Below are 25124 nucleotides of genomic sequence, written 5' to 3'. Positions count from 1 at the left end.
ACGGAATTATGAATGCAATACACATAAATTGCAGAAAACAAACTCCTTCGGCACAATAGGTAATTAATGTATTTGTAAATCTGGAATATGATACTGTTTCTCTTTGTCTACTATTAAAAAAACATTAAGATAAAGATCAGAAAAAAGCTAGTGCATAAAAGTCAAAGAACTACCCAGGTAACATTGAAAATAATTGGTATGTCTATAAATCATTAAGGATACAAACCCTTTCAGCTGTAGCCTGCTTGCCTTTGACTTCCAAAAGGAACAGAATGAGTTTATTGGAAAAACAGTAATCTTTTAATGTAATTGTGGTAGATAATTAGAAACATGCAAGAAGAGACTTTATGTAACATCACTGCAGATTCTAAGTACAGCAAACTCATGAAACACCTCTAGCTGTTGCTAATATAAAAAAAAAGTTAAGAGGACAATTAAATACTTCTAGATTTAATATTAAATGAAAATTATGAAATATATTAAAATCAATATAGTCTAAAAATATATTAAGTTTCATTGTTTTAGTTTTTTGATAAGTCAACATTTTTCATTATTTTTCCCAGTACTTGTCATGGATCCCTAGAATTTTCTAAGCTGTAGAAAAATATAGAGAGAAGATGAAAATGCTTCCAAGACATACAATGTTTAGCTTGGTTTGCAGGCAATTTTGGATTTCAAATAAAGAAAATGAAGAAGTACAGCTAATCATCACTTATCATTGTTTTATATGTACTAACATTCACAAGTGCTTCCAAACTGGGCACCTATTGTTTTGAAATATAGCTGAAGAAGAGGTATAATTGTTAGTATTTGAGTTTTGTGTGAATGTATTAAACTCATTTCACTAGTGATCAGACATAAGCCTGTCTTGGCTTACAAACAAAGGTAGTTATGACTTTCAACGGTTGCAATCTATCCATATTGAAAATCTGTTATTACATCTCTATTTTTATTAATACATTTATATAACATTTGTCATATATTATTACATCTAGAATTGAATCAGAACGATACAGAACATGAAGTACTTCTGCCTTCCCCAAGGAGAAAAACTCTGTCAATCCCAAAAGACTGACAAAAATTAATTATTTTGTAATTAAATTGTATGTAGCATTAAAGATATTTTCCTCCAGATGGTTTCTAATCTATTATTAATCACTTTGAGTGCACTTCATTAATTATATTGATTTCTAACAGATGTTATTTCAAACATAACTTGCATTATTCAACACACAAAAAACCTAAATCAAAAGTTAAGTGCAATATAAGAATTTTTGCTCTTGGAAGGAGTTACTTAGTAGCAAGAGCTTGAAATCCTTACTTGATAGATTATAGCCTGGAAGAAAAAGTGCAGTTAATTCATGATTTTAAGAGAAAATTGAATCCAAACATTATTGTAACAAACCTTTTAAAGAATCCAAACATTCTCTATCAAGCTAAAATACAATTCTAAAACTTTCCAGGTTTGAGTCATGGCTTATGAATTTGTACTACTGACCATAATGTACTGGTAAGATGGGGAAAGGTATGAAATATTTACAGAGCCAGACCTGTAAAATTGAGTGTGATTTCAATTAAGGTGCAACATTTATAAATCACTCAACTATCAGTTAGTTGAATAAGTTGATCCCATGCAGAAATACATCAAGAAACAAAAGAAAACAGAGGAGAAATGACAAACTCCTTAAAATGGGAACTCATGTACTTGGGGAAAAAAATCCTACAAAACCTCACTGAGGTATCAAAGGGTAAAAATTTAAATCCCAAACTAAAAAAATTCCACAAATTAATTTATTACCTTCTAAGTTTATAAGTTAATTAAAAACACAATTTAGAATTCTATTTTAAAATCTGCTAAGCCTATTATTTTAATAAATGCCAAACCAAACCATTAGAAGGCAAATTCAAGAAAAATTTAAAGATACAAAGTGCACATCTACACTTGAATTTCCTTTACACTGTCTTTGAGTTTAAAGACAATAAGCAGTGCTTTAAAAACAGGCAAAACAGCCTGTAGGCTTGATCTAGATTTTAAATTTATTTCAAAAAGACCAAAAGCAGTAAAGACTTCTTGCCACAAAAATGCGTACAAGGCTTGTTTTAAATTTTTCTTTCCCCACAGAGTCAAACAGTCATTCCTATCACAGTATTTTTCACAAAGTGTTTACAGTAAAGAAATACCATGGTAAGTCTTCACAGCTGGGAAGACTGTGATCTTCTGTGCAAATCTTGTTATTAGGAAAACACTGTGAATAGTGCCTAGAACCAGGAAACAAAGCTTACAGAGGCACTGCAGCTTATCTTGTAACCTTTCTTGGTTTTATACAGAGACTGTGAAGTTCCTAACAGGTTTAAGCACAAACGTAGAATAATTCTAATGTTTTAAGTCTTTTCTAGATCGTTCTAAAACATTCCCCAAAAAGTTACAGTCTGTTAAAAATCACATTTGAACAATGATGTTGATATTAGCAGTCCAATAATATATATTATTATTTAAATAATAATTTTGATACCACTTTATATTCAAAAATTATTTTGTAAGCACATAAGGTAGAATCTAAATGTCTGTCTGTAGATAATTTCTTGTAATTTTTTTATAATACAGTTTTCCTCTCTAAATTTTACATTTAAGAAAAAACAGCTTGCCTAAATTCTCAACAGAACATTTTTAATTTTAATTTCAACAAAATCAGACCCCTACAGGAAAAAATCCAATTTCAAATCCAAACCTTCTAAAGCATACATGTTTAATTTGATTTCCAAAGGACAATATCTACCATCATATTCTATATTCAGACTGCAAACTAAATCTCAATTTCTTATGTAAACAATAATGGTATTTGAATTTATATTACAAGCAAAGCTGAGAAGGGAAAAGAAAGTAATATGAATACAAACCAATCAACATGGCAAATATACAAAATTCAAAACCATAAGTACCGACAGGAAAAAAAAACTTTTCAGAAAGGCTAACAACTTACAAAATCATAATATTTATATAATAAGTGTAAAATTATCTTGGTCTTTTCCCTTAATTTTAAGGTTATATATAATGAACTTATCACTATATTTGGAGATCATGTTTTCTGCAAATATCTTTTAGCTTTTTCTATGAAACGTTCTTAACCGTAAGACTTGCTACTTCTTTGATAAGAACAAAGTAAAAGGCAGATGAATAACACATTTCTTAATTTCTTCAAATTAAGGCACTGCTTTCAATTTTTACCAGGTCATCAGAAGGGTCCTTAAGATTCTTAAATAAAAAATTACAAAATAAACTCACTAGTCAGAATAAATGAAGAAATACCTAGGAATAACCAAAATATATATTTTTAGGTGTTCTGTTTGTTTCTTTTCTTCTTCTTCACATGCCACAAAATTAGTATATGGTACAATTCTTATGATGTAGACAATTGTATTTAAAATACCCAAAGCCAGCTCATTTAGAATTAATTGAACCTTAGCTTGATATTTACACTGTAACCCGCAAAACAGTTAAATGTGTTAACTCATCCTAACACAGGTGTACAGCATAGGAAACAGGTAACACTCTGCAATATACCATAAAGACATTTAATCTGACAAAATAAAGCCATGGGAGGTGTAGTAGAAGATTACAAGCAACTAAGATGGGAAGATTAAGAGCAAAAAGTAATAATAAAATAAAACAAACATTTAGAGGCAGGCTAAGCATGCAGAACAAGCAAGAGAGAGTGTATGTGAAGAAGAGACAACTTACATGGCTGTTGAGAAGAGAGCTTCTGTGAGTGGACAGACCATCAGACTTTTGCAGTGTCTCAATCGCCATTTCAATCTGATAATAGATGTCATTAAAAAAAGGACTCAAGATGGGATAGTAAAAAAGCCTGATCAGAGAAGTTTTGACAGATTCCTTACAGATCAACAGAAATGCCTGTTTTATCCCTGGATAGGGCATATATTTTATTAAAAGGGCTCATTCTAGAGTCCCAGTGAACACAAGCCTCCTCAATGAGGTCAGAAAGTCCTTGCACATATCCAATTTTCCTTGTACATAAACTGCAGGATCACAGCCTCAAAGTTCATTTTACCTTCCAAGCTGCTCAGAATGAGCTCAAAGAAGTAGAATTACTAGTGAGCTGCACTGAAATAAAAATAACCCAGATTGAACAAAAACATAACCACTAAAGTAAAAAAAAAATTAAATAAAAAATCCCTAAACTATTTTCTGGAAAGCCTCCATATGTTTTCCCTTTAACTATACCAGGAAGAAACATGCAGAGCTTGCAATAAGAATTGAATTAGAAACAAAACTTTAACTAACTGAAGTCACAGAATCAAATCCCAAACCAAAATAATTCAATAGGCTTTACACCATTAGCTTCGCTGGGACAGGACATCAACCCTAACTCCTGCCAGCACCCTTTGAAGATCCCCAGCTGTCAAAGTAAATGGAAAGTCAGAAGTTACACAGACTGCAGGATCCAGCCTTTGGAAAAGCATATTTGTTCACAATAATTTGGCTTTAAAAAGGAAAAGAAAACACAGTATAACTAAAATACAAAGTAGATTTTTTTTCAAATGCAAATGTAGGGTTACTCTCATGTCCATTTTCTTTCTTTTCCTTTTAAATAACAATGGATATTCTGATTTTGGTCAGTTTGGCAGCAACATTAAAGAAAAAACCTAAGTGTAATTTATCTTGGGGGCCAGAAGAGCAAAAACCAACAATGAAAATGACAGAGACAATGGAATGCACAGTAAGAAAAGGCACACAATTATTAGCTACAATAAATGGCCGAAATGAAAGCAATGGAATCACCACTTAAACTTTTCAAAAAAATACTTATAATTATTTCCGTAAACATTTTTAATGAATTCTCTCTATCATACTTCAAATACCACAGTATTTGAATTATACACTAATTATCATTTTAGTGACATAATTTATCAATACTGCCTGAATTTACTCTCTGTATAGTAGAAATGGAAAACTACTATTGCTGATATTTGAATTTACCTGTAAAACTAGTTTCTCCTTTTTTTCCAAGGCAATTGACAAGTATTTTAATATATTAGCTGTGAGGAGTAATTTCTTTTAATTGTGTCATATTAGCTTTGCAAGTTTTTAAAAAAGGTACATTATTAAATATATACAATTACTATGCAAGAAAACATTCTTGCTTGGCAATAATGTTCTTTCTTTCTTTTTTCCGATTTCTTCACTGACTTGCTTCAGTGGAAAATACCATGAAGTCAACGTATTCAATCAAACAGGAAAGATCGAATTTTAAAAGCATGCTTCAAGAAAAAAACTACAAGCTCAAAAGATCATCATGCTGTCAGTTTACTATATATTGTAGCCAGAGAGTTTCCCTTCCTAAAAAAAATACAATCAAACAGTTGAGAGTGTACAGACATTTAAATCCTAAATCCGAATGTTAGGTCACATGTGCCAGAGTGCTTAATCCACAGCAGTACTGTACACCGGGGTTAAACTACCTGCTGCTCATTCCCACTACTGCCCTACTCCATTTTGCTGCTGCAACTTGTGGTCTTCTTTGTTCAGAGAACCAATCTGCAAAAAAAATTTGCCATCTCTAGTAATTTCACTTAAAAAGAGGAATTACAGATGACACTGACTCCTCAATGCCATATTGATTCCACATCTTTTGGAGGTAACTTTTGGGCTTTCCATCATTTGGAAGATTTTTGTTGCTGGAGTTTCTTTTAGTAAATTTCATGTGTATGGACACTGAAGGCAAAGAATCTGTGCTCACTTCTAGTGCATCACATAAGGCAAGAAACACTGGTTACCACTAAAACATGTTTATTACTTTACCAAGTTCAGAAATGGGATCTATATTTAAAATGAGTCTCCACGTATTCTACTAGGACAAGCTTAAAGAGAAATTATTTTCACTACTAATATTTGTTCACCATTTTTAGATGATATTTTGATAAAATGAACTTTCACCTTTATCTGACAGATGTCTCTACAATCCCAGAAATCCTCTTTGCATATAGACTGTAAAATTACTTTTTAAACTATTTTTTAGAATAAAATATGATTGATTTGAAGACAGATTTCTTAGACACTAAATGATTCACCTGCCCTTTCTGCAAACTTATGACTGCTTCTTGTTTTACTCTACTGATGAACTACAGGGCTCAGTTCTAGGGCCAGTTCTATTCATTTTTAAACCATGACCTGGATACAGGAGTTGAATGCACCATTAGTAAGTTTGCTGATGTTATCAAACTGGAAGGTGCTGTTGACTCTCCTGAGTGACAAAAGGCCTTGCAGAGAGAGGGATCTGGATAGAGTGGAGCACTGGGCAATCTTCAATGACATGAAAATGACAAGTCAAAATGCCAGATTCTGCACCTGGGATGGAGAAATGCCAGACACAAGTCTGAACTGGGAGAGGGGCAGCTCTGGATTTGCAGAGAGAGCTCTGGGGGTGCTGGTTGGCAGCAGGCTCTGTGGCAGCCAGCAGAGTGCCCTGGCAGCCAGGAGGGCAGCAAACCCATCCTGAGTGCAGCAAACCCATCCTGGCTGCAGCAAACCCATCCTGGCTGCAGCAAACCCATCCTGAGTGCTGCAAACCCATCCTGGCTGCAGCAAACCCATCCTGAGTGCTGCAAACCCATCCTGGCTGCAGCAAACCCATCCTGAGTGCCTCAAACCCATCCTGAGTGCAGCAAACCCCATCCTGAGTGCAGCAAACCCCATCCTGAGTGCAGCAAACCCATCCTGACCCATCCTGAGTGCAGCAACCTTGGCACTCTGAGGAGGTGATCATCCCTCTGTGTCCAGCGTTAGGGCAGGGCCCCCCACGAGTGCTGGGTGCAGCTCTGGGCTCCATTTCAGAACCATGGGAAGGTCCTGGAAGGTGTCTGGAGAAGGGCAAGGCAGCTGGTGGAAGCACTGCACACCATGGCCTGTGAGGAGCTGCTAAGGGCTTTGGCTTGTCTAGTTTGGATTAAAGGAGGCTGAGGGGCAACCTCCTTGCTCTCTACAGCTTCCTGAGGAGGGGAAGTGGAGAGGGAGGTGCCGATCTCTTCTCCCTGGGATCCAGGGACAGGATGTGTGGGAACGGTTCAGAGCTGGGCAGGGAGGCTCAGACTTGCCATTAGGAAGCATTTCTTTATAATAAAGAGAGAGTGGCCAAGCCTGATGGTGCCCTGAGCCTATCACTGTGTAAGGGGCATTTGGATGGAGCCCTTAAGAGCCTGCTTTACCTTTGGGTCAGCCCTGAAGTGAAGCACTGGGCTAAATTATTCTTGTAGGTCTCCCACAGTTTAAATATTTTATTTTCTTCTACTCTGTTATTCCAAGGGTTTTTGGTTTTCAGGAGGCTCTATGTGATGCCCATGTACAGAAAATTGAAGCCACCTGGGTAAAAAGTTCCTTAGGTGAAGGATGTGTTCCTTCAAGTTTTAAGGTTCTAAGTTCTGGCTAGGGACTTTTATTTAGGCTGTAGAAAAACTGAGCATTACATCTCTATTCAAATAGCACTTAAGCACAAACAAAGAATAACTACACAGGTAACACAGTGTGTATTATTATGATATTTTTTGTAAAGATGAAAGTAATTTTAACATTTAAAATTATATTCTGTGTAAATACAAAAGGAAGACTGATACCTTTCCATTTTTAAGCTGTGAGAGATTCCAGGCACAACTTCCTACATATTTATCTGATATGTTAAATAAAGAAGAATTTCACATATTTGAATATGTGACCAGTCATACATTCCCCCTTTTATTGTCTTAATAAGACTAAAAACATTTATTTAAAAGTTCTGATAACTGAAATATACACTATGACTCCCACTGCAATTCCAACTAAACCATGTTAAATGTTACACTATATGTAGGAACACTAATCAGTTTGTACAGTTACAAACATAGGCAGTCATTAAATTAATATCATTATAGATGAGAAAAGAATGATTATGAATTTCTTCAATTTACTTTGTTAGTGAGCTGAAACACTGCCTTATACTCTGACACAATCATTAAGGAATAAGGATATCCTCCTGGGTTTAAAAACTTAAACAGTTTGATCCCAGTATGTGCACCTATAATGTAATCCTTAATGATCTACTGATGTGGAAGTTACTGACTGTTTTTGCTAGGTTATGCCTCAGTATTCATCAACATGTTACTAGATAAACAAATTACACATAATAGTCTAAGATGCATATAGCACAGACATAGCAAACACCTATCCCAAACCCACTTTGCAAAAAACTCCCTTCCCCTTAGGAAGAAGAAAGAAAAAGAAGAAAGAAATAGTAGTTTTCTATATGATTCAACTAACAATTCCCATGATCAAGTAACAATTTAATAATTGATACAAAATGTTTATCGTAAGTTGCTCTAAGGAGTTCAAAAAAGAAAACAATGTTGGTGTTTTTTTTTTTTTTCCTTTATCTGTTTGCATTTGCAAATCGCCCTCCACCAGCAGCAGGGCAGGCAGGTGGTACCTTAGTTTTCAATATATTGTTGCAGCATGTTGAAAAAAGATAGCTACTGTCTCTTTTTCCACAGGCACCACTCATTCACAATGCCTTTTATCCACTTCCAAAGGTTCACCCTTTCAGGCTTTAAAGGAAGTGAAATTCTAAAGCAGCTATCATCACAATGCTCCATTATGAAGGAATTACTAATTCATCATATGTATAAAGAAAGACTGATATGGTGGTACAGCTAGCTAAGGCCTGGGTGCTTGTGGCAATTGTGCCTATGTAAATAAGGCAGAACTAAACTGAAAATACAGGATAAATGGACACAGGCCTTTTGAAAAAGTGACAATTTCAGTCTTCTAGAATGCCACAAACATACATGGTTCATGTTGGCTTTCAATACTATTTCAGGACGGAGTATTCATCTATGTCATATTGTTTTCTAAAACCTGTGCCAGAGGTTTGTTTGCAAGCTTGTCTGTGTTAGACAGACATTTCATTTTCATGCTTGCTCACAAGAAACAAGCTTGAAAATTAAATTATACTGACCACATGAGGAGAACTCCAATCTAGCCCATACAGCTGGGAGACTTAAAAGATCTACATTCCTGTCAATAGAAAAAGCTGTAGCAACTCCTGCAAACAGATTGTGTGAAATTTTGCTCAAAATATTGAAACAATACTATGAAGACAGACAGATACTTCTTTAAGTCTGTAGAATGAAAGAAATGTAAATATGCAGAAAGAGAAGAAAAAAGAAAAAGATGTAAAATTAGTGCAGTATTTTACATAAAGTTGACCTTAAAAGAATGCTGATAAGCCTTAAATACTTAGAAAAAGAAGGATTTTTTTAGTTCCAAAAAACTCCCCTGATTAAATTGTACATATGGAAGTTTAATATACAAGAAAGATAAGGGTCAAGACACCTGCTGCAAATGCACACTACCAGTAGTCTACAGGTACATAAGACATGCATCCTGACTAATGAATACAGCATGTTCTCTAGTGACTATAAAAGAACATATGGAGTTGTTTGGGAGAAAAAAAGCACACCTCACAGTCACAAAATGGAAAAAGATTACTTGAATTAAATCAAATTACCTTTTCCTTCCCAAATTTTCAAACATAATGTTACTGCCCAAGTGCCAAGGGACCTTGACACAATTCAGGTGGGCTGACACAAATCTCATGAAATTCAATACAGTGAAGTGCGAGGTCCCACACTTGGGTCGTGACAATCCCAGGCTACAGGCTGGGTGAAGAAGTGTGAGAGCAGCCCTGCAGAGAAAGATTTGGGGGTGTGGTTGAGGAAAACCTCAACAACAGCTGGTAATGTGCATTCACAGTCCAGAAGGCCAAATGTGTCCTGGGCTGCATCCAAAGCAGCAGGGCCCCTCTGCTCTGCTGAGACCCCACCTGCAGTGCTGCATCAGCTCTGGGGTCCCAGCACAGGAGAAACATGGAACTGTTGGAGCAACTCCAGGGAAGGGCATGAGGCTGATAAGAGGACTGGAGCATTTTCTTCTGAGGACAGACTGAGGGAGTTGGGTCTGTTCTGTCTGGAGAAGAGAAAGTTGCATGGAGACTTCACAGCAACTTCCAGGATCTGAAGGGGGCCTGCGGCAAAGGTGGAGAGGGACCCTTAATCAGGAACTGCAGTGATAGAACAAGGACTAATGGGTACAAACTGAAAGGGAGAAACAAAGGCTGCATATTAGGAAGAAATTCTTTACTGTGAAGGTGGTGAGACACTGGAACAGACTTCCCAAAGAATCTGTGGCTGCCCCACCCCTAGGGTTGTTGAAGGCCAGGCTGGATAAGGTCTTGAGAAACCATCTAGAGGGAGGTGTCCCTGTCCATGGCAGAGGACATTGGACTAGGTGATCTTTAATGTACCTTCCAACCCTTAACAATCTACGATTCTGTGTTTATCTTCTTTGCTAGAAGTTGTCCAGCATAGGGTCAAACTGACTAATTTACCATCTTTTCCCCATATCATCCAGTTACTTGTATACCAAGTACCTCTTATATATATATTTAAAAATATTCTAAACCTTTTTCTCTGTGTTTATTTTCTCCACATTTGGAAAACAAACAAAAAAAAAATCCCATGTAAAAATCTATTGTCAAGTCTGTCATAAAGACTTTTAAAATACATACATTCCACCTAACACTAAAAAACACATGTAAATACATCAGACTTATTCACACCAGAGAACCAAAATAGAGAAACTAAAAAGAAAATTCAACCCAGATTACTATTACAATCAAATTTGAGAACATTTACAGCGTGACACCCTTAGAAAGAAAGGGTGGCCGTATTAGGACAAGTGTGTACTTTATCAAATTCAAAGCAGATCTGTAGTCCTTTAGAAAGGTGATGCGTCTATGCCATTGATAACCAGACTGTTTTAAGAACATCATCATGGCAAGTCTCCTGGCATCCAGTTTATTAAGCATTTTTAAACAAAAAGAATCAATACAAATTCTTCCCATGGATTGAAAGATGCTTATTTTTGATATCTTATTATGAAAAAACACTGTTTCTTACAATCTTTTAAAATCAGAAACTGGAATACTGCATTGGAATAAACCAGGTTTCCAACAACTCAGTTTTTTGATTAAAAAATACCAGAAATAAACATTAAACTGCCAAAATTAGTTGTATAATTGCTACAGGGCTTTTATGGAGAAAACACACTCTAAAAGCCAATGAGGCCAGCCTCCTGTATCAGAGGAGAAGCAAGGAGCATAGACAGATGAAGCCAGAATCTAGTCAGGGTAGGTGTGGCTGACCTTAGTAGCAACCATTCTCCCTTTCCCCCCTCATTCCTTGTCTTGCAAAGATCGCACAGTCTCAGTGCAAGACTTTACAGTGTAGCAGCAAGGTACTCAAAGGGACAGAGAAATTCATTATTTATTTTGGTGGCATTGCTACACTGAAATCTCCGGAAGAGAGGGAAAGAAGCCATGATGCATCATAGCCTGAAGCAAAAGTCAAAGCAGGAGATTTATCAAGGCACAAGGTCCACATGATACCTTTTTTTCACAGAAGAAGTCACTATACTCAGTTGCAGAAATGATAAATAAATATCTAGCCTGTATATGATGTCAGACAAAATGATCAAATAATCCTTTTTGCATTAAAGTCTGTGCATCTTTGATTTGCTCAGAAATGTTTTATTTTATGCTAAAATGGATTTAGCTACATCAAAATTACCAGAGAAGTTAAGAAATGGAAGAGGAAAAAACTTCTGTATTGAGAAGGAAATTAATAAATAAAATCTCACCTCAAACTTAAATCCAAATTATAACATTTATGCCCTTATGTAAGGTGTTCTAGTTTTTCTGAAATAGTTATAATACTTCCACTAGAAGGATATGGTATTATGAGGATATGGTATTTAGACTGGGCCTTCGTACTTCTTGTTGTTTTCTCTCCAATAATTACAACATATTTTCAGCAGGTACCATCCCTCCTTTGAAGTTATTCCTTTGCATGCTGTATTTACTAGCAGAACTAATAGTTTGTGGTGATACATTATATACATATTAATTTTGATTTTATTTTCATGCAGATTTAGATTTGCACTGAAATAGGATGAATTTCTGTAACAGCATGAGTGGAGACCTCCTATGGTTGATGATGACGGCTGAATGACAACTGTAAATTGAGGATCAGTCATAAAGCTTGTTAGAAATCAAGACTAATAGATGGGAGGCTCTCACTGACTGATAAGCATAACAACACATACATTATTAGAAACTGTAAGAATTTTTTAACCTTTTGATATTATGAAATATGGTTGATTAAATTACCTTTTTTCATCACAAGAAAAATCCTTAGGTGTTTACAGATGGGTAAAAAATGAAAGGTGATTTATATTTCATTATTAACATGGCAATCAATCTAATTTTTTGGAGAGTCCCTAAATGTTCCTTATTTAATGAGAGCTGCCATAAACCAAATGGATGACTGTTCCATACAGGTTTCAACATGCAAATTCATTTTAAATAGACATCCAGCTAGGCTAAATCAGTTCTTCTTCAATGCAGTCACATACGTTCTTAACCAATCCACAAACATACTCATATGAAACTGATAATTCTGGAAATCTGCTTATCTACTGAGCATCTTACATAGAAGTTCTTATAATCTGAATGCTTTTCTGGTTTTGTGAAAAAAACCTTTTTAGCATGTAGAGAAAGTAGTTTAATAGGTCAGCAAGGGTTATAATGGAAGAAGCAATGAAATCAATGGAAAAGAAAAAAGTAAAGAAAAAGCTAACAAATGTTATTCATGCATACCAACAAAAACCTTTACTGTATATATGTTGGAATAGTTTTGAGAGAGCATAAATCTTGATATTTTGGCTATAAAACCAGTTCTACTGCATGCTGCAGCTTCATAAAGACAGCTTTCTTGTATTAATATTTGACAGAAAATTAAAACAAATTAAATATTACAATAAAAATATTAGCTCTTTATTAAAATTCTGAAGCACAACTCAGAATTACATTAAATAATAAAGAAAAAAGTGAAAATAAAATTAAGTTTAAAATACTATCTTTTATTGAATTCTGCATAAAACAAATAGCTTACCTGCTTAGGAGTAAATTAGTTTTTTAAATTCATTTATCTAAAAGACAGTTAATAAAATTTACCCATTTTTTATGTTTGACTTTTAACCCGAACTCTTATTTCTTTATTTCTTCTAACTTAAGCTAGATGTATCAGAAGGAGTTAACATCATTCATATAATAATTTGCTTATTACATAATGTAATGATTTGATCAGTGAGGGTGATAAATGACAAAACAAGTGAAGTTATCAGCTGAAAAGAGTAAACAGAACTAGCACCTCTATGGCAAAATAAAGAGAACTTGTGATGATCACATATATTGATAAATAAATTCTTATTAATTTCTATACCCTTTTTCTCTATATGAAAATTCTCAAAACTAATTCAGAACTGGGAAAAATTTTATGCATATTATTCTAGCAAAACAGTCTGGATACAGGTTATTTTGATCACTCCAATATATCCCCTACACAAGAATGGAAAAAGTTATGATGGTAAAGATAAAAGTAAGCTCATAAGTGAAACAAGCTCTACCTATCAAATGTGCAATTCAATTAAAGTATTACATTGCGCTATTTAATTTAGTTTAGTTATGCCACCTAGTAAAATTAAAACAGACGTGGTGCATTCAAGTGAGCTTAAACTGAACCTTTTGTGTTTCAATTAATTCTTGAAACACACCTAGCCTAAAATTATTTTCTAAAACCATGTTATGTCCACTTCCTTTGCAAGAAATGTACTTCTGATGTACTCTAATTTATCATTCTTCTAGAACTATATTAAGCAGAAGAAATAACAGCCTAAGAAACAGAGAAAATTATTTTAGTGTCAAAATGCAATTTAATAATTGTTGTTTAACTAGCAGTATATTTTCCTATTCTTAACAGTGAGTTGATACAGCAGTATGAAATTTATTTTGAGCAACTAAAACAGGCTATTTTACTGACACAAGGAGAAAGAGAAAAATGCTGCTGAAGCCATGAACTTCAGCTTTCATTCAGTGTTGGCAAATTCTACTTTTAATTTGCAAAAAAAAATCAAACTGGTTTTTAATTTGCAAAATTACAGGTGTGGAGTTCTGACATTCAAATAATTCTAGGATTTTCAACTTCAAAGTAACTCTACTACTCTTCATTTGTGTTTACTGGATACATTTAAGCCTCAATTGTTTTCACTGTCAGTTAAGCATATGAAATCTGAAAGAGCAATGACCCCTTTTTCAGAAACTCTGTACTTCTATTAAGTAATGAAAAATACAGGCAAATGTTAATATACACACTTTTTTACAACTCAAGTATAAAATTCTCTGTTGCTATGAAATCTCACACTATATTCAGGTGGGATAGTTATACTATTCTTGAATTATGACTCTTCACAATTTTTGTTTTCAGGAAATAATACTGCTTTCTTGGATAAATACTGTTTTTTTTGGAAAAAGTAATAATTTCTTGCATGGCACCAGAAAGAGTATTTATCCATACCAATCACCTTAAGATTAAAATTGGAGAGAATTTTCACATCATCTAAATTATCCAATGCTTTTACATTAGTTTCTAAAAATTAAGTCCCCTAACTTAACTGCCTTTTTGAATACTGATGAATCTGTATTATCACTGATGCTTTATCTCATTTCTATATTTTTAAATTGCTGCTACCCTATGTTTCACAATTCTCTTCCTCATTACTTCCAAATCTCTATGTGCAGAAAAGAATACTCAGAAGCATGAGGTAAAAGTACTCCTTAGGGCAGCAATGGTAAGAGTAGTATAAACCATTTTCCTAACTGACATATAGGCAGATTAAGTAAGATTTTAGGCAAAGTTCTCCATGCCCATGTTTATATATCCACAATATTCTATACCATTGTTGTAACAGAATGCATCCTCCCATTGCACTGTCAGACATTCCCACAAGAGTTTTTAATATGAACACAAATTAGAGACATACCACAGATAAGTAAGAATGAATTGTTAAAACATATTACCTCAGTATTCTGAAAAAATGGAAATATTTTGAAATAAGCAACCAAAACTATACTAATATCAGGCAAAAAGCTGATTAAATGCAGGGAAGTTACAGATACTGATCTAGAACTTAGATTATTTAACATTTACATCTAACAGTTACACTCAACAACACTGTATTTTTCTTATGTTTTCAGAAAAATTACAAAATGTTTAAATTTAACATATGAAATGTAATTTTTCACAAGCTGTCAAGGGAAAGGTATGCCTTCATGATTAAGTTTTCACAGTATTCTTACTCTTGTATCTTACACATATGTAGTGCCTTTTTAACAAAAAGTATTGTGTAGTCCTCATTCTGACAACATAACATCGCAATGCATTCTGTCACAGAAACTGTGTCAGGCTGCAAGAACCTCTGAGTGACTACGAGACTCATTTCAAAGGTTTTGCATCAGTCTGAAATACTTACTGTCGCTGGGGAGGCCCGTGTTGTGTGAGTCACTGTATGACCAGAATTTTCCATTGAATTGCCAATCAGATAGGTCCCTCCTGAGCTGCTAATGAGTTGTCCTCCTGTTACGCCCATCTGAATCCCTCCAGTGCCCACCATGCTATGAGACGAGACCACTGTTGTCACCTGTGCAGAACTTCCTTGAGTATCAAAATAATTTCCCCCAGTGTTTTGACTGTACATCTGGGTTTCTGTGTAAGGATAAGTTGTTGATCGGCTTCAAAAAAAGAAAATAAAAGAAAAGGAAAATACATTATTTGTATTTCATTTAGCTGAGTGTAATGTTATAATGCTAGAAATTGATTTACAAAGACTAAAGTCAAATCAAACAATCCTTGTGTCCTCAGAGAATAACAGCTAGTCAAATCAAATATTTAAATAACAAACTCAGTATCAATGGTAAGCCAAGTATCCACCGAACATTATAGAAAAACTGTCAGTCTTACAGAAAGAGTAAGAGAGAAAGGAACAACACAAATTGAAGGCAGGCACATAGAGCTAATCTAATTATTAGTATATTGCAAAGTAATCTACAAAGTCCTGCCTGCATCAACATTTTTTTTTTAATTAAAAATAGACAATAGAATTTCAATTTCAAGTCAGATGCTATATATTTTGCATAATGTGTAGTTTGCAAAGTTACAAACAATTCATACAAATATCAGCTAACAGAGACAAATGTTCAAGAATCCTCTGCTGTCAATTGTTTTTAAATTCACTGAAGCTCTTGACTGAAGCTTGAAAATCTGAGTCTGTTGGTATTTTGGGAAATGCAGTTATTTTTACAGGGCAAATTCAATATTAGACATGAATTCATGTAATGATAAAAACTGGCATTTAAGAAATAAAACAAAGAGAACTATAACTTGTAAAACTATCACAAATATTAGAGAAGTTAAAGGAATGCAACAGTAACATTTTAAAAATAATTATCAAGTATGAAACATTTCCATGTCATTAAACATTTCACCCTGATAAACTATTCAGCTACTGAAATCTTCTATCATGTTTTCATGTTCTTATTTACTTTGAATCATTACTCTTCACGTGTTATAAGCTACTTAAAATTTTTGAATCTGTATTTGTTCCCACTAACTAAATTTGATATTTAACTCTAAGTATTTCAAAATTATAAAGTAAATATAATTCATTATTTCAAAGACTGGATCTTTGTATGTTGACAAGCATGATAACAAGTAAAGATCAGTCAGCTTACCCAACCATTAATTTTCTTATTTAAGCATAAAAATCTGTAACATTTCTTGTAATCTACAGGCAATATCAATTTATACAGCAGGTAACAAAACAAGTTTAAAAAAACCACAACAACCAACAACAAAACCCCAGAAACACAAGAGGTGGATGCAGCACTCATGTTTTATGCAATAAACTGATGATTAAGACACATATGCAAGAACCTGAAGTCAGGCTTTTCTTCCCCTTTATCTATACAATATTTATTTATAAATTAATATAGAGAAAAAGTCCAGGCAATTTACTGTTGTTGTTTTTTAATTATGAACTCTTACATAAGATTACTTAATTAGCAAACAACAGACCCAGAAATTATAATTTCTTCTTTACCTTCAGAAAAGCATTACTTCTAAATATTTGAGGAACATAATAGTACCTCACCAAGAACCAAAGTCAGAACTTTTGCTCTAATAACTATGGCTACAACAGTTTCTCCTTTCCCCTGCCAAGACTGCCAGAATCTCCAAACTTAAGTTTCAAAATCTAAAATGTTTCATAAGCTTCATACTACCTTATTCCCTCTTACCTCTCTTTAAGTTACATAAACACTTTCCATTTTATTTTGAGTATTTCAAAAGCCTCAAGATCAGCTGCAAAAAACCTAGAAGCTAATCCAAAAGAAATGCATTGCAGTCTGCTGAAAACAAAGCAAAATAGTTCTTTTAGGGACTAATGCTCAAACAGACATTTAATCTATTAAGCTTTTTTTTTTTTTTTTTTTTTTTTGAAGTTAAAGTCAGTTGATCTTTCCATTGCAATAACGTATGCATATATTGAGGTACTGTGCAGGTCCTGGTTAATCTGTTCTCTCAAGCCAAGGTATCATGGTGATATCTTGTGATACCCTAGGGATATTGTTTATCTTAGAACCTTAGGAAAGATCTACTGAGTTGTTAAGGTGCAAAAAAAATATCGCTAAACGCTCTCATCTTCATCCCTAAATCACCTCCCCACGCGCCACATCTAGATGATTGTGAACATTTCCAGGGATTGTGCCCCATCACATCCCCACATTGCTTGTCCCACTTCTTGATCATCTTTTGCAAAGAAAGCGAAGAAATTTTTTCTTAATGTCTAATCAAAGTATCCCTTGGTGCACCTTGAGGTCATTCATCTTGTGATGAGCACAGTAACCACTAACAACTGGACGTTGCCTCTATCTTTACATCTGTGAACAGTGCTATGCAGCAGAGGACAAATGTAGGGAAATGGTGTGATGTAGGCTCAGGGGAAACAGTTCATGGAAATTATCACCAAGTGACGTACCCTGTAATTTCTCTCACAAGAGGAAAGAAAAATCTTGGTATCAGCTGTCAGTAAGGAAAGTAATGAAAGGATAAGATCATTGTTGACAGCAAAAATAATGTCTAGAGGAAATACATTGTACAAAAAATGCAAGGAGAACAACTCTCACTTGCAAAAGTAGAATTGAATGTTGGAAGCAATGCAAATCCTAGAGAATGCTTCAAATTTTGAAGAAAATTTAGTCATAGATTTGCTGTGGAATAGAAGATGAAATATTTGTTTGCTTTTACCTTGTTAAGGTATATCTGTATATCATATGTATCATCTGCTGACCTCTGTATCACACATGGACTCTAAATAAGGACTGAATGTAACAGAGCACCTATTTCTGCTTATAATAGCACTCTGTATCAGTGCATCAATGGGACCAATAGGTCTGACTCCAAAATAAACACATTCTTCCAACAACCAACCAGCTTTACTAGAACACCCCATCATTGGAGATGATTCAGCAAACCTTTCACAACAGAGTTAGACTGTGTCCTTAAAAGTGACATGAAATTATTATTATTACATGCAATAATAATTGCAACTTAGCAAAGAGACATTTAATTTAACCAAAATTATTCAATCTGGAAATTAAAAATGCAGCTGGATAAGATGATCTTTTAGAAAGCAGTTTTGAGAAATTATGTTTTTAGAAAGCAGACCTAAATGTTTTAAGGTCATTGTACATGGTAACACGACCCTTTAAAACAAAGTTGCAGCAAAGAGGAAAATCAATTCAAATAAGGAAGAGATCTTGTATTTCTCCACAGCACGTATAGCACAAATACATTATACTTTCTCAAATAGCCTGACAAATATCATAGTCAGTTCCTTCACACTACAAAGGTTGCGAATGCATTCCTAGTTCTCTCCTTTAACAGCTGCATATAAAATCACACAGGGAGTAATCTTAAAGTTTTCTTGCTCTTTATGAGAACATATTGATGATTAACTCATGCTTGAGATAGCAGGAAGGCAACAGAACCTGACAGTTCCTACTACTGAAATACTGTGAAGTTTGGTGCTTACTAGAATGTGGCATTAGGAAGCTTACCAGTTACAAGTCAATTTAAAGTCTAAGTACTTAGGCTGCAGTATCCTAGTTTCCAGAAGGCTGTGCAAACCAGATCATGCTTACCCTGACAGCAAGCAACAAAAAGTCAGGCACTGTGTGAATTCAATTCAGATTAAGCAAGTCCAGAGCAGGTGCCTGATGTTAAGATCCCACACTAGTAATTAACAATACCAGCAAGAACTGGACTAGCATTGCAAGGTACAATAATTCAAGGCATTTCCTATTATGCCTCACTGCTTGCTTACATACATTTTATAATGATTTGCAAAATATAATGTTAGAAATAAAAGAGATGGATTTATGGTATAAAGTTGTTTAAAACATAATTTTTTTGCACAAGAAAACAGAAAAGAATTAATTTCTACATGCAGTAAGCCCCAGCACTAGCATGCAAATCAATTGCAATGTCTTATCCTACATTACAGACTAATATAATGTTACTGAGCCCAACTTTTACAGACACTTCTGTCTCTTCAAAGATACTGACATTCTGAAAAATGGAGAAAAATAAAAACAATGGCACAGAAAGAGTAAACATTTTCTTGTCCTCCCTTAGTTTTTAGTGTGCACATGCGCACATTGGAAATAATTTATTCCCATCTGCATCTATGACCAGATTCACATAAATATCCAATCCACTGACTACTATATATGAGTGTTAAATCTCAGAAAACCTCCAAATCAAGAAATTCATTCACGTCAGAACAATATCCTCAAACTCCGTAAGTTTTTAGGATAATTGTGTGGTCCTTAAATTAATAGAGAGTTTCACAGAAACTAAAGATAAAAAAATCCTTTGTCTAATACTGAGGGAAGGCCTTACCACAGCCAGATTCTGGAGGTGATATATCCTAAGCAAAGAGAAGAAAAGGAAGTGCCATACACACTGAGACTGTAACAACAAAACATGATACAGCTATTTAATTACAATAGAGAGGCATTTATTAGTCACAAAAAAGAACTGAGATCTTCAACACTCAGTCCAGGACCCTTTTCCACATGGAAACAAAGCCATAAAAGCACACACAATGCACAGCTACAGAAAACTCTGCAAGCCAGGGAATATAGCAAATGAAAACAAAGGTGCAATTCCATAAATGTTATTCTCAGGATCTGTAATTTAGACAATTAAGAAAACATTAATTAGAAATTTCTAGAATTCTGATTAAGTACAGCAGACCTTTAGTCCAAGAAATATGGTATTGCTACTGTTAGGAACATGTCAAAGGGCACATTCTAAATCTGCAAGACCTCAGGAGTTGAGCTTATCAGGCTCTCTTTGTCCAGGCTTCTCTGTCTTAGTCTAGAGTTTTGTTCTAGCAGTGATTACTGAACATTTAGATAAATGTTACTTAATCTGTTTTCATTTTATCTTAGCTTTCTATGACTGTATGGTATGAAACCAATAATTAAAATTATGAGGCATTGCCCTGTCTAACAGACTTTAATATCAAATAGCTATTCCATACAAGATAAACAATCCTGGACCCTAGACCAGCACTGTAGCAAAGAGAACCCTGAACTGGCATAACAGTATTAAAGAAGTATCCATTCTGGCAAAAACAGACCACATAAAACAAATTCAGATAAACTATGGAAATGGAAATCAGTGAATAACGGACAAGGTATAGGCTGCGCTAGAACACAAAAATAGCTCCAAGTGGACACACTATGCCATCCTCACCACCCATCATACATTGTCCCCACATAATGCCTGTGATAGTGGTAAATTGCTGTAACTCTAACTCAGACAGGAGCCATTCACCTTAGTATGCATATGGGTAGTAAAAGGAAAAGGATAATGTCAGAGAAAAAGGGATAGATACTAGTAACTAGTAGAAAGATAACAATTTTAACTATATTTATAATAATTAATTAACCATTAAGATTTCAATTAGGGTAATAGTAAATTCTTGGGTTTGCATAAATGGGGCATTTTGCCAACATAAACACAACAAATTGTTGTACAACAAGTTGGTGAAGAATGTGGTTTGGATCCAACAGCAATATCAATCCTTGCACAATCCCAGCAATTAAAACCTTCTTTCCTGCATCAGAAATACCAGATAAATGGCTACATTTTATTCATCTGTTACAATCTGTAAGAAGAAAGTTCACGTCTAGTATGCAGAACCAATTGATTTCTTAACATAGGTGCAGCAATAATAGTATTAATATATTCTGAACAGTCAGGTAAGCCTGTACATGCCACTGCAACAACAATGCACTTTTGTTTCAGAATAGTGACATGCTTGACAAGTAAAACTGTTGTTAACAAGACACAAATGCAGATAAACGTAATTCAAATATTCTTATATCATACAACGTATGTGACAATTTGTGGGCTACACCTCTTGTATAATTATATTGTCTACAATTATAATAAAACCAAATAACTTTTAAATGTAGACAAATCATGATATAAAATGTGTGGGAAGAATTGTATTATAGAAATATAACAATTATGCTTGACAAAGACTGTGAAACCTGACAAACATCTTAGTTTTATAATGCAAATAATTAGGCAACCTTTTCCTGACATATATTGTAACTGCATCCTTTGTTGCCACTGTATATGGATATAAATCAGTGCTACTTTGTAAATGCTGTATTTTAAAATAAAGGATAATTCTTTCACAGAATTGTAGAATGGTTTGGATCAGAAGGGACCTTAAGGAACTTCTAGTCCAACTCCCCCCACCATGGGCAGTGATACCTTCCATTAATCCAGGTTACTCAAAGCTCCATCCAGCCTCGTCTTGAACAGTGCCAGGGATGCGGCATCCACAACTTCCCTGGATGACCTTCTTTGCCACACTCTGAGCCAAGAATTTCTTTATAATATCTGTCTCATCTAATCTAAATCTTTCCTCTTTTAGTTTAAAACCATTGCCCCTTTAGCCTATCATTATCTGCTGGTAAAAGAAGTTTTTCTCCCACCTTTTTTGTAAGCCTTCTTTAAGTAATGAAAAGTTACAATAAAGCCTCTCAATCTGTCCTCAAGTATCCTTGTAAGAGAGGTGCTCCAGTCCTCTGGTCATCTTTGTGTACCTCTTCTGGACCTGCTCTAACAGGTCCATATCTTTCTAACTGCTGAGGACCCCAGAACTGGACACAGCACTCCAAGTGAGGACTCATGAGAGCAGAGTAGAAGGCAATGTCTTTCATCAGCCATGTTAAGACAATTTATTCCAGAGATTCTCATATAAATTAATGTCTTCACCCTAACTATGGTTTGCAGACTTCTTATTCTGTTGCCAGAGGAGTACTGTTGCTTGATAGATTACAGAACAATCCTATACCTGATTTTGAGTTAGAATTAAGATTTTGATTTATCATAAAATATATCAAATATAGAATCATAGGAAGACTACACAAAATCTGGTGTATAAAAGCATGTGGGAAATGTGCTTCACTATATAGAATCTTTAAAAAGTCTGAGTAGAAACATAGACTAGGTCCATTCTCCATCAATTAAATTCCAATCTCTAAAAAGGCTAATCTTCCTGTAAAGATTGAACAACAAGTTGCTCATTCACTACATTGCTGCTTACAATAACATCGGTAAGATCTTCTTTGTAGGAGGGAAAAACAATCTAGATTTGGCTCACATGCTAAGACAAGCTTTCCTCTTTTATATCCTGATTTTGCAACAACTCTTAGAGGAATTCAGATGCAGAAATACAATAAAATAATGGAAATACAATAAAATAATGGATACCTGAAAGTTCATACTAAGCCGTCAGTCATATATGTTTTTCCCTTGGACTATAGTAAGTAATGTAGTACACTTTCTATACACTGCTAAAAGTCCCAACAGCATATGTAACAACTTAAAAGTAATGAATGAAAAGATAAACTTGAAAAATAGCATATTTAAGAATAACCTCTTCTGGAGGCTACTAGGTTCTATCATGGCCACAATGACTTCATGCTGCTGTATGTGTGTGCTGACTTTGGCTGGGGTAGAGTTACTTTCTTCACAGTAGATGGTGTCAACACCATTTGTAGCACAAGTCTGGAACACAGCTGCATACTAGCTACTAGGAAGAAGATTAATCTATCCCAGACAAAATCAGTACAACAGAGAGGTCGAATGTGTATTTAAAATACATTGTTTAGGATTTACAAGTGAGAAAAAAACCAGAGAAGACAGTACACGAAAAATTAATAAATCAAAATGTTCTAGTAAAAATTGCCAAAGAACACTGTAAGTGTTAGCATCCTAAATCTCTGAATCCGAATAATATTACTCTTTTGAACTGCTTTTGGATTACCAATAAATAATTATCTTCAGACAATCAAAAAGCTTTTTAAATTGTACTTCTTAATAAAGCCAGTTAGAAAGCAAAAATGGTAAATGAAGGAATGACATTGAGAAGCTCCTTCCCAAGCAATGCAGTCTACTTTGAAGTTTGAGCCAGCTTCAAAGGTGGTGTTGCTCCAAGTCTGTTATTAGACTAGGTAAATGTCCAGAGGTCAGATCAAATCTAGATCATTTTTTTAGTCTTTCTTAGCTTAGGTATTGAAGAAAGAAACTTGATGATGAAAAAGCTTGTTCAGGAAAGCAGGAAATGCACAATCATTGAAAAAAGATATTAAAGAAGCAGCAAATGAGACTGTTAATTTCCTTCCTCTGCTTTTCCTCATTCCTTTGGAAAAAAACCAAACTGATCTCATTTTATGAAACACTTGAATTACACACATTACCACTTTCTTTAGATAGCAACTACAGCTGCTGCACCTTTCTATCATTTGCCACTAGGATTGCAGCCAGGAAGACAGAAGGCCCTACCTTTTGTCTTGAGGATAGAAGTTATACAACATGTGTTTTAGACAGAATGTAGCCATGAACTAGAAGATACTTTTTCAAACAACACTATGCCATAGAGGGTGCAACTAAAACAATCACAAGAATTCTACTTACACAAAACTTCTGCTTAATAAAAACAAATAATGTGAATTCACATTTTCATCAAAAAAGCTATTTTGACACTGGAAGAACTGTAATTGAGTACTTTTTCTTTTAAAATTAATATACAGTAGTTGATAGAAAATGTGTATTTAACTTCACATTTTAATGCACGTTAAAGTTCAAACCATTTTCTGACTTACATAGCTCCATTAGTGTAGACTGTGTCACTTCCCTCCACATACTGAACCTGGGCTGGGTAGACATGCTGTACCTGTTGCACAGTCTGTACTTGCTGTACCTGAAAACAAAAAAAAACCAGAAGATCAGGATATCATAAAGAAATACCGATGCTCCAGTGCACCCCGTGGCTTCTAAACAATTTGGGATATCTCAGTTCCCAAAATTACTAAAGGTACATCACACCAGTAGCAAAGAAAATTTTTGTTCTTACACAATATTTATGCTATAAATTTGGTGAACAGAGTGCTAACACTGGAGATGACACTCATACACATCTTCAGTGCCAAAGGCATAACTGGAGAGCACAAAGATAAGATAAAGTGTAACTTTGGTTTGTGCCAAGCTGAAGAATTACATTTACTACAGAAGAAAGTATCATTTAATAACATTTATGCTTTTTGTTATTCTTTTTAAGTAGTAAATAGTACAAGCCCTAAAATCATAGCTCAAATATGTTGCAGTAAGTTTAGAAATAAATGATCTCATTAAGATTCTTTAGCTCTTGTTTAACTGGAGTTAAATTACAGTGATGCAAGATTTTTTTTTTTTTGCAGTGTACATTTATGGGCCAAAACCCCCATTCTGAGTAACCCCTTTCCCAGATTATCAGCTGTTAAAAACTCCAACACAATCTGGTTTTACTTCAATGAACTAAACAACAAGAGGCAGTAAGGCATGGATTATCTTCACATGTATCACTAAGGACAGTTACTAATCAACTCCTTTGATTCATATACTATTGTAGGAATGTTTCAGGTTATGCAAATATTCTCTCCAATTCTAACTTTTTGTCTTCTGCCACAGTAAAGATGAAGAATTTAGTCTTTAACATC

At 34.5% G+C, this 25124-nt stretch overlaps 1 protein-coding gene across 2 annotated transcripts in view; it reads right to left on the bottom strand.

The window, feature by feature from the left end:
- The window catches only part of RFX3 (regulatory factor X3), a 105304-nt gene that overhangs the window by 19528 nt on the left and 60652 nt on the right, over positions 1-25124 (bottom strand). Inside the window, exons 3-5 of one of the 2 annotated variants that reach the window (XM_021531725.3) lie at positions 24252-24349; positions 15473-15731; positions 3740-3814 (exon numbers count right to left, since the gene is read on the bottom strand). In XM_021531725.3, the coding sequence (XP_021387400.1) occupies positions 3740-3814; positions 15473-15731; positions 24252-24349 (432 nt within the window). The remainder of the gene's footprint in view (positions 1-3739; positions 3815-15472; positions 15732-24251; positions 24350-25124) is intronic. The other variant, XM_021531727.3, reaches the window with a different exon arrangement.

The sequence above is a fragment of the Lonchura striata genome, chromosome Z, assembly GCF_050655825.1.
Source record: "Lonchura striata isolate lonStrDom1 chromosome Z, ASM5065582v1, whole genome shotgun sequence".
Classification (NCBI taxonomy): domain Eukaryota; kingdom Metazoa; phylum Chordata; class Aves; order Passeriformes; family Estrildidae; genus Lonchura; species Lonchura striata.
Note: the sequence above shows the minus strand (reverse complement) of the source record. Positions and strands in the feature narration are given on the sequence as shown.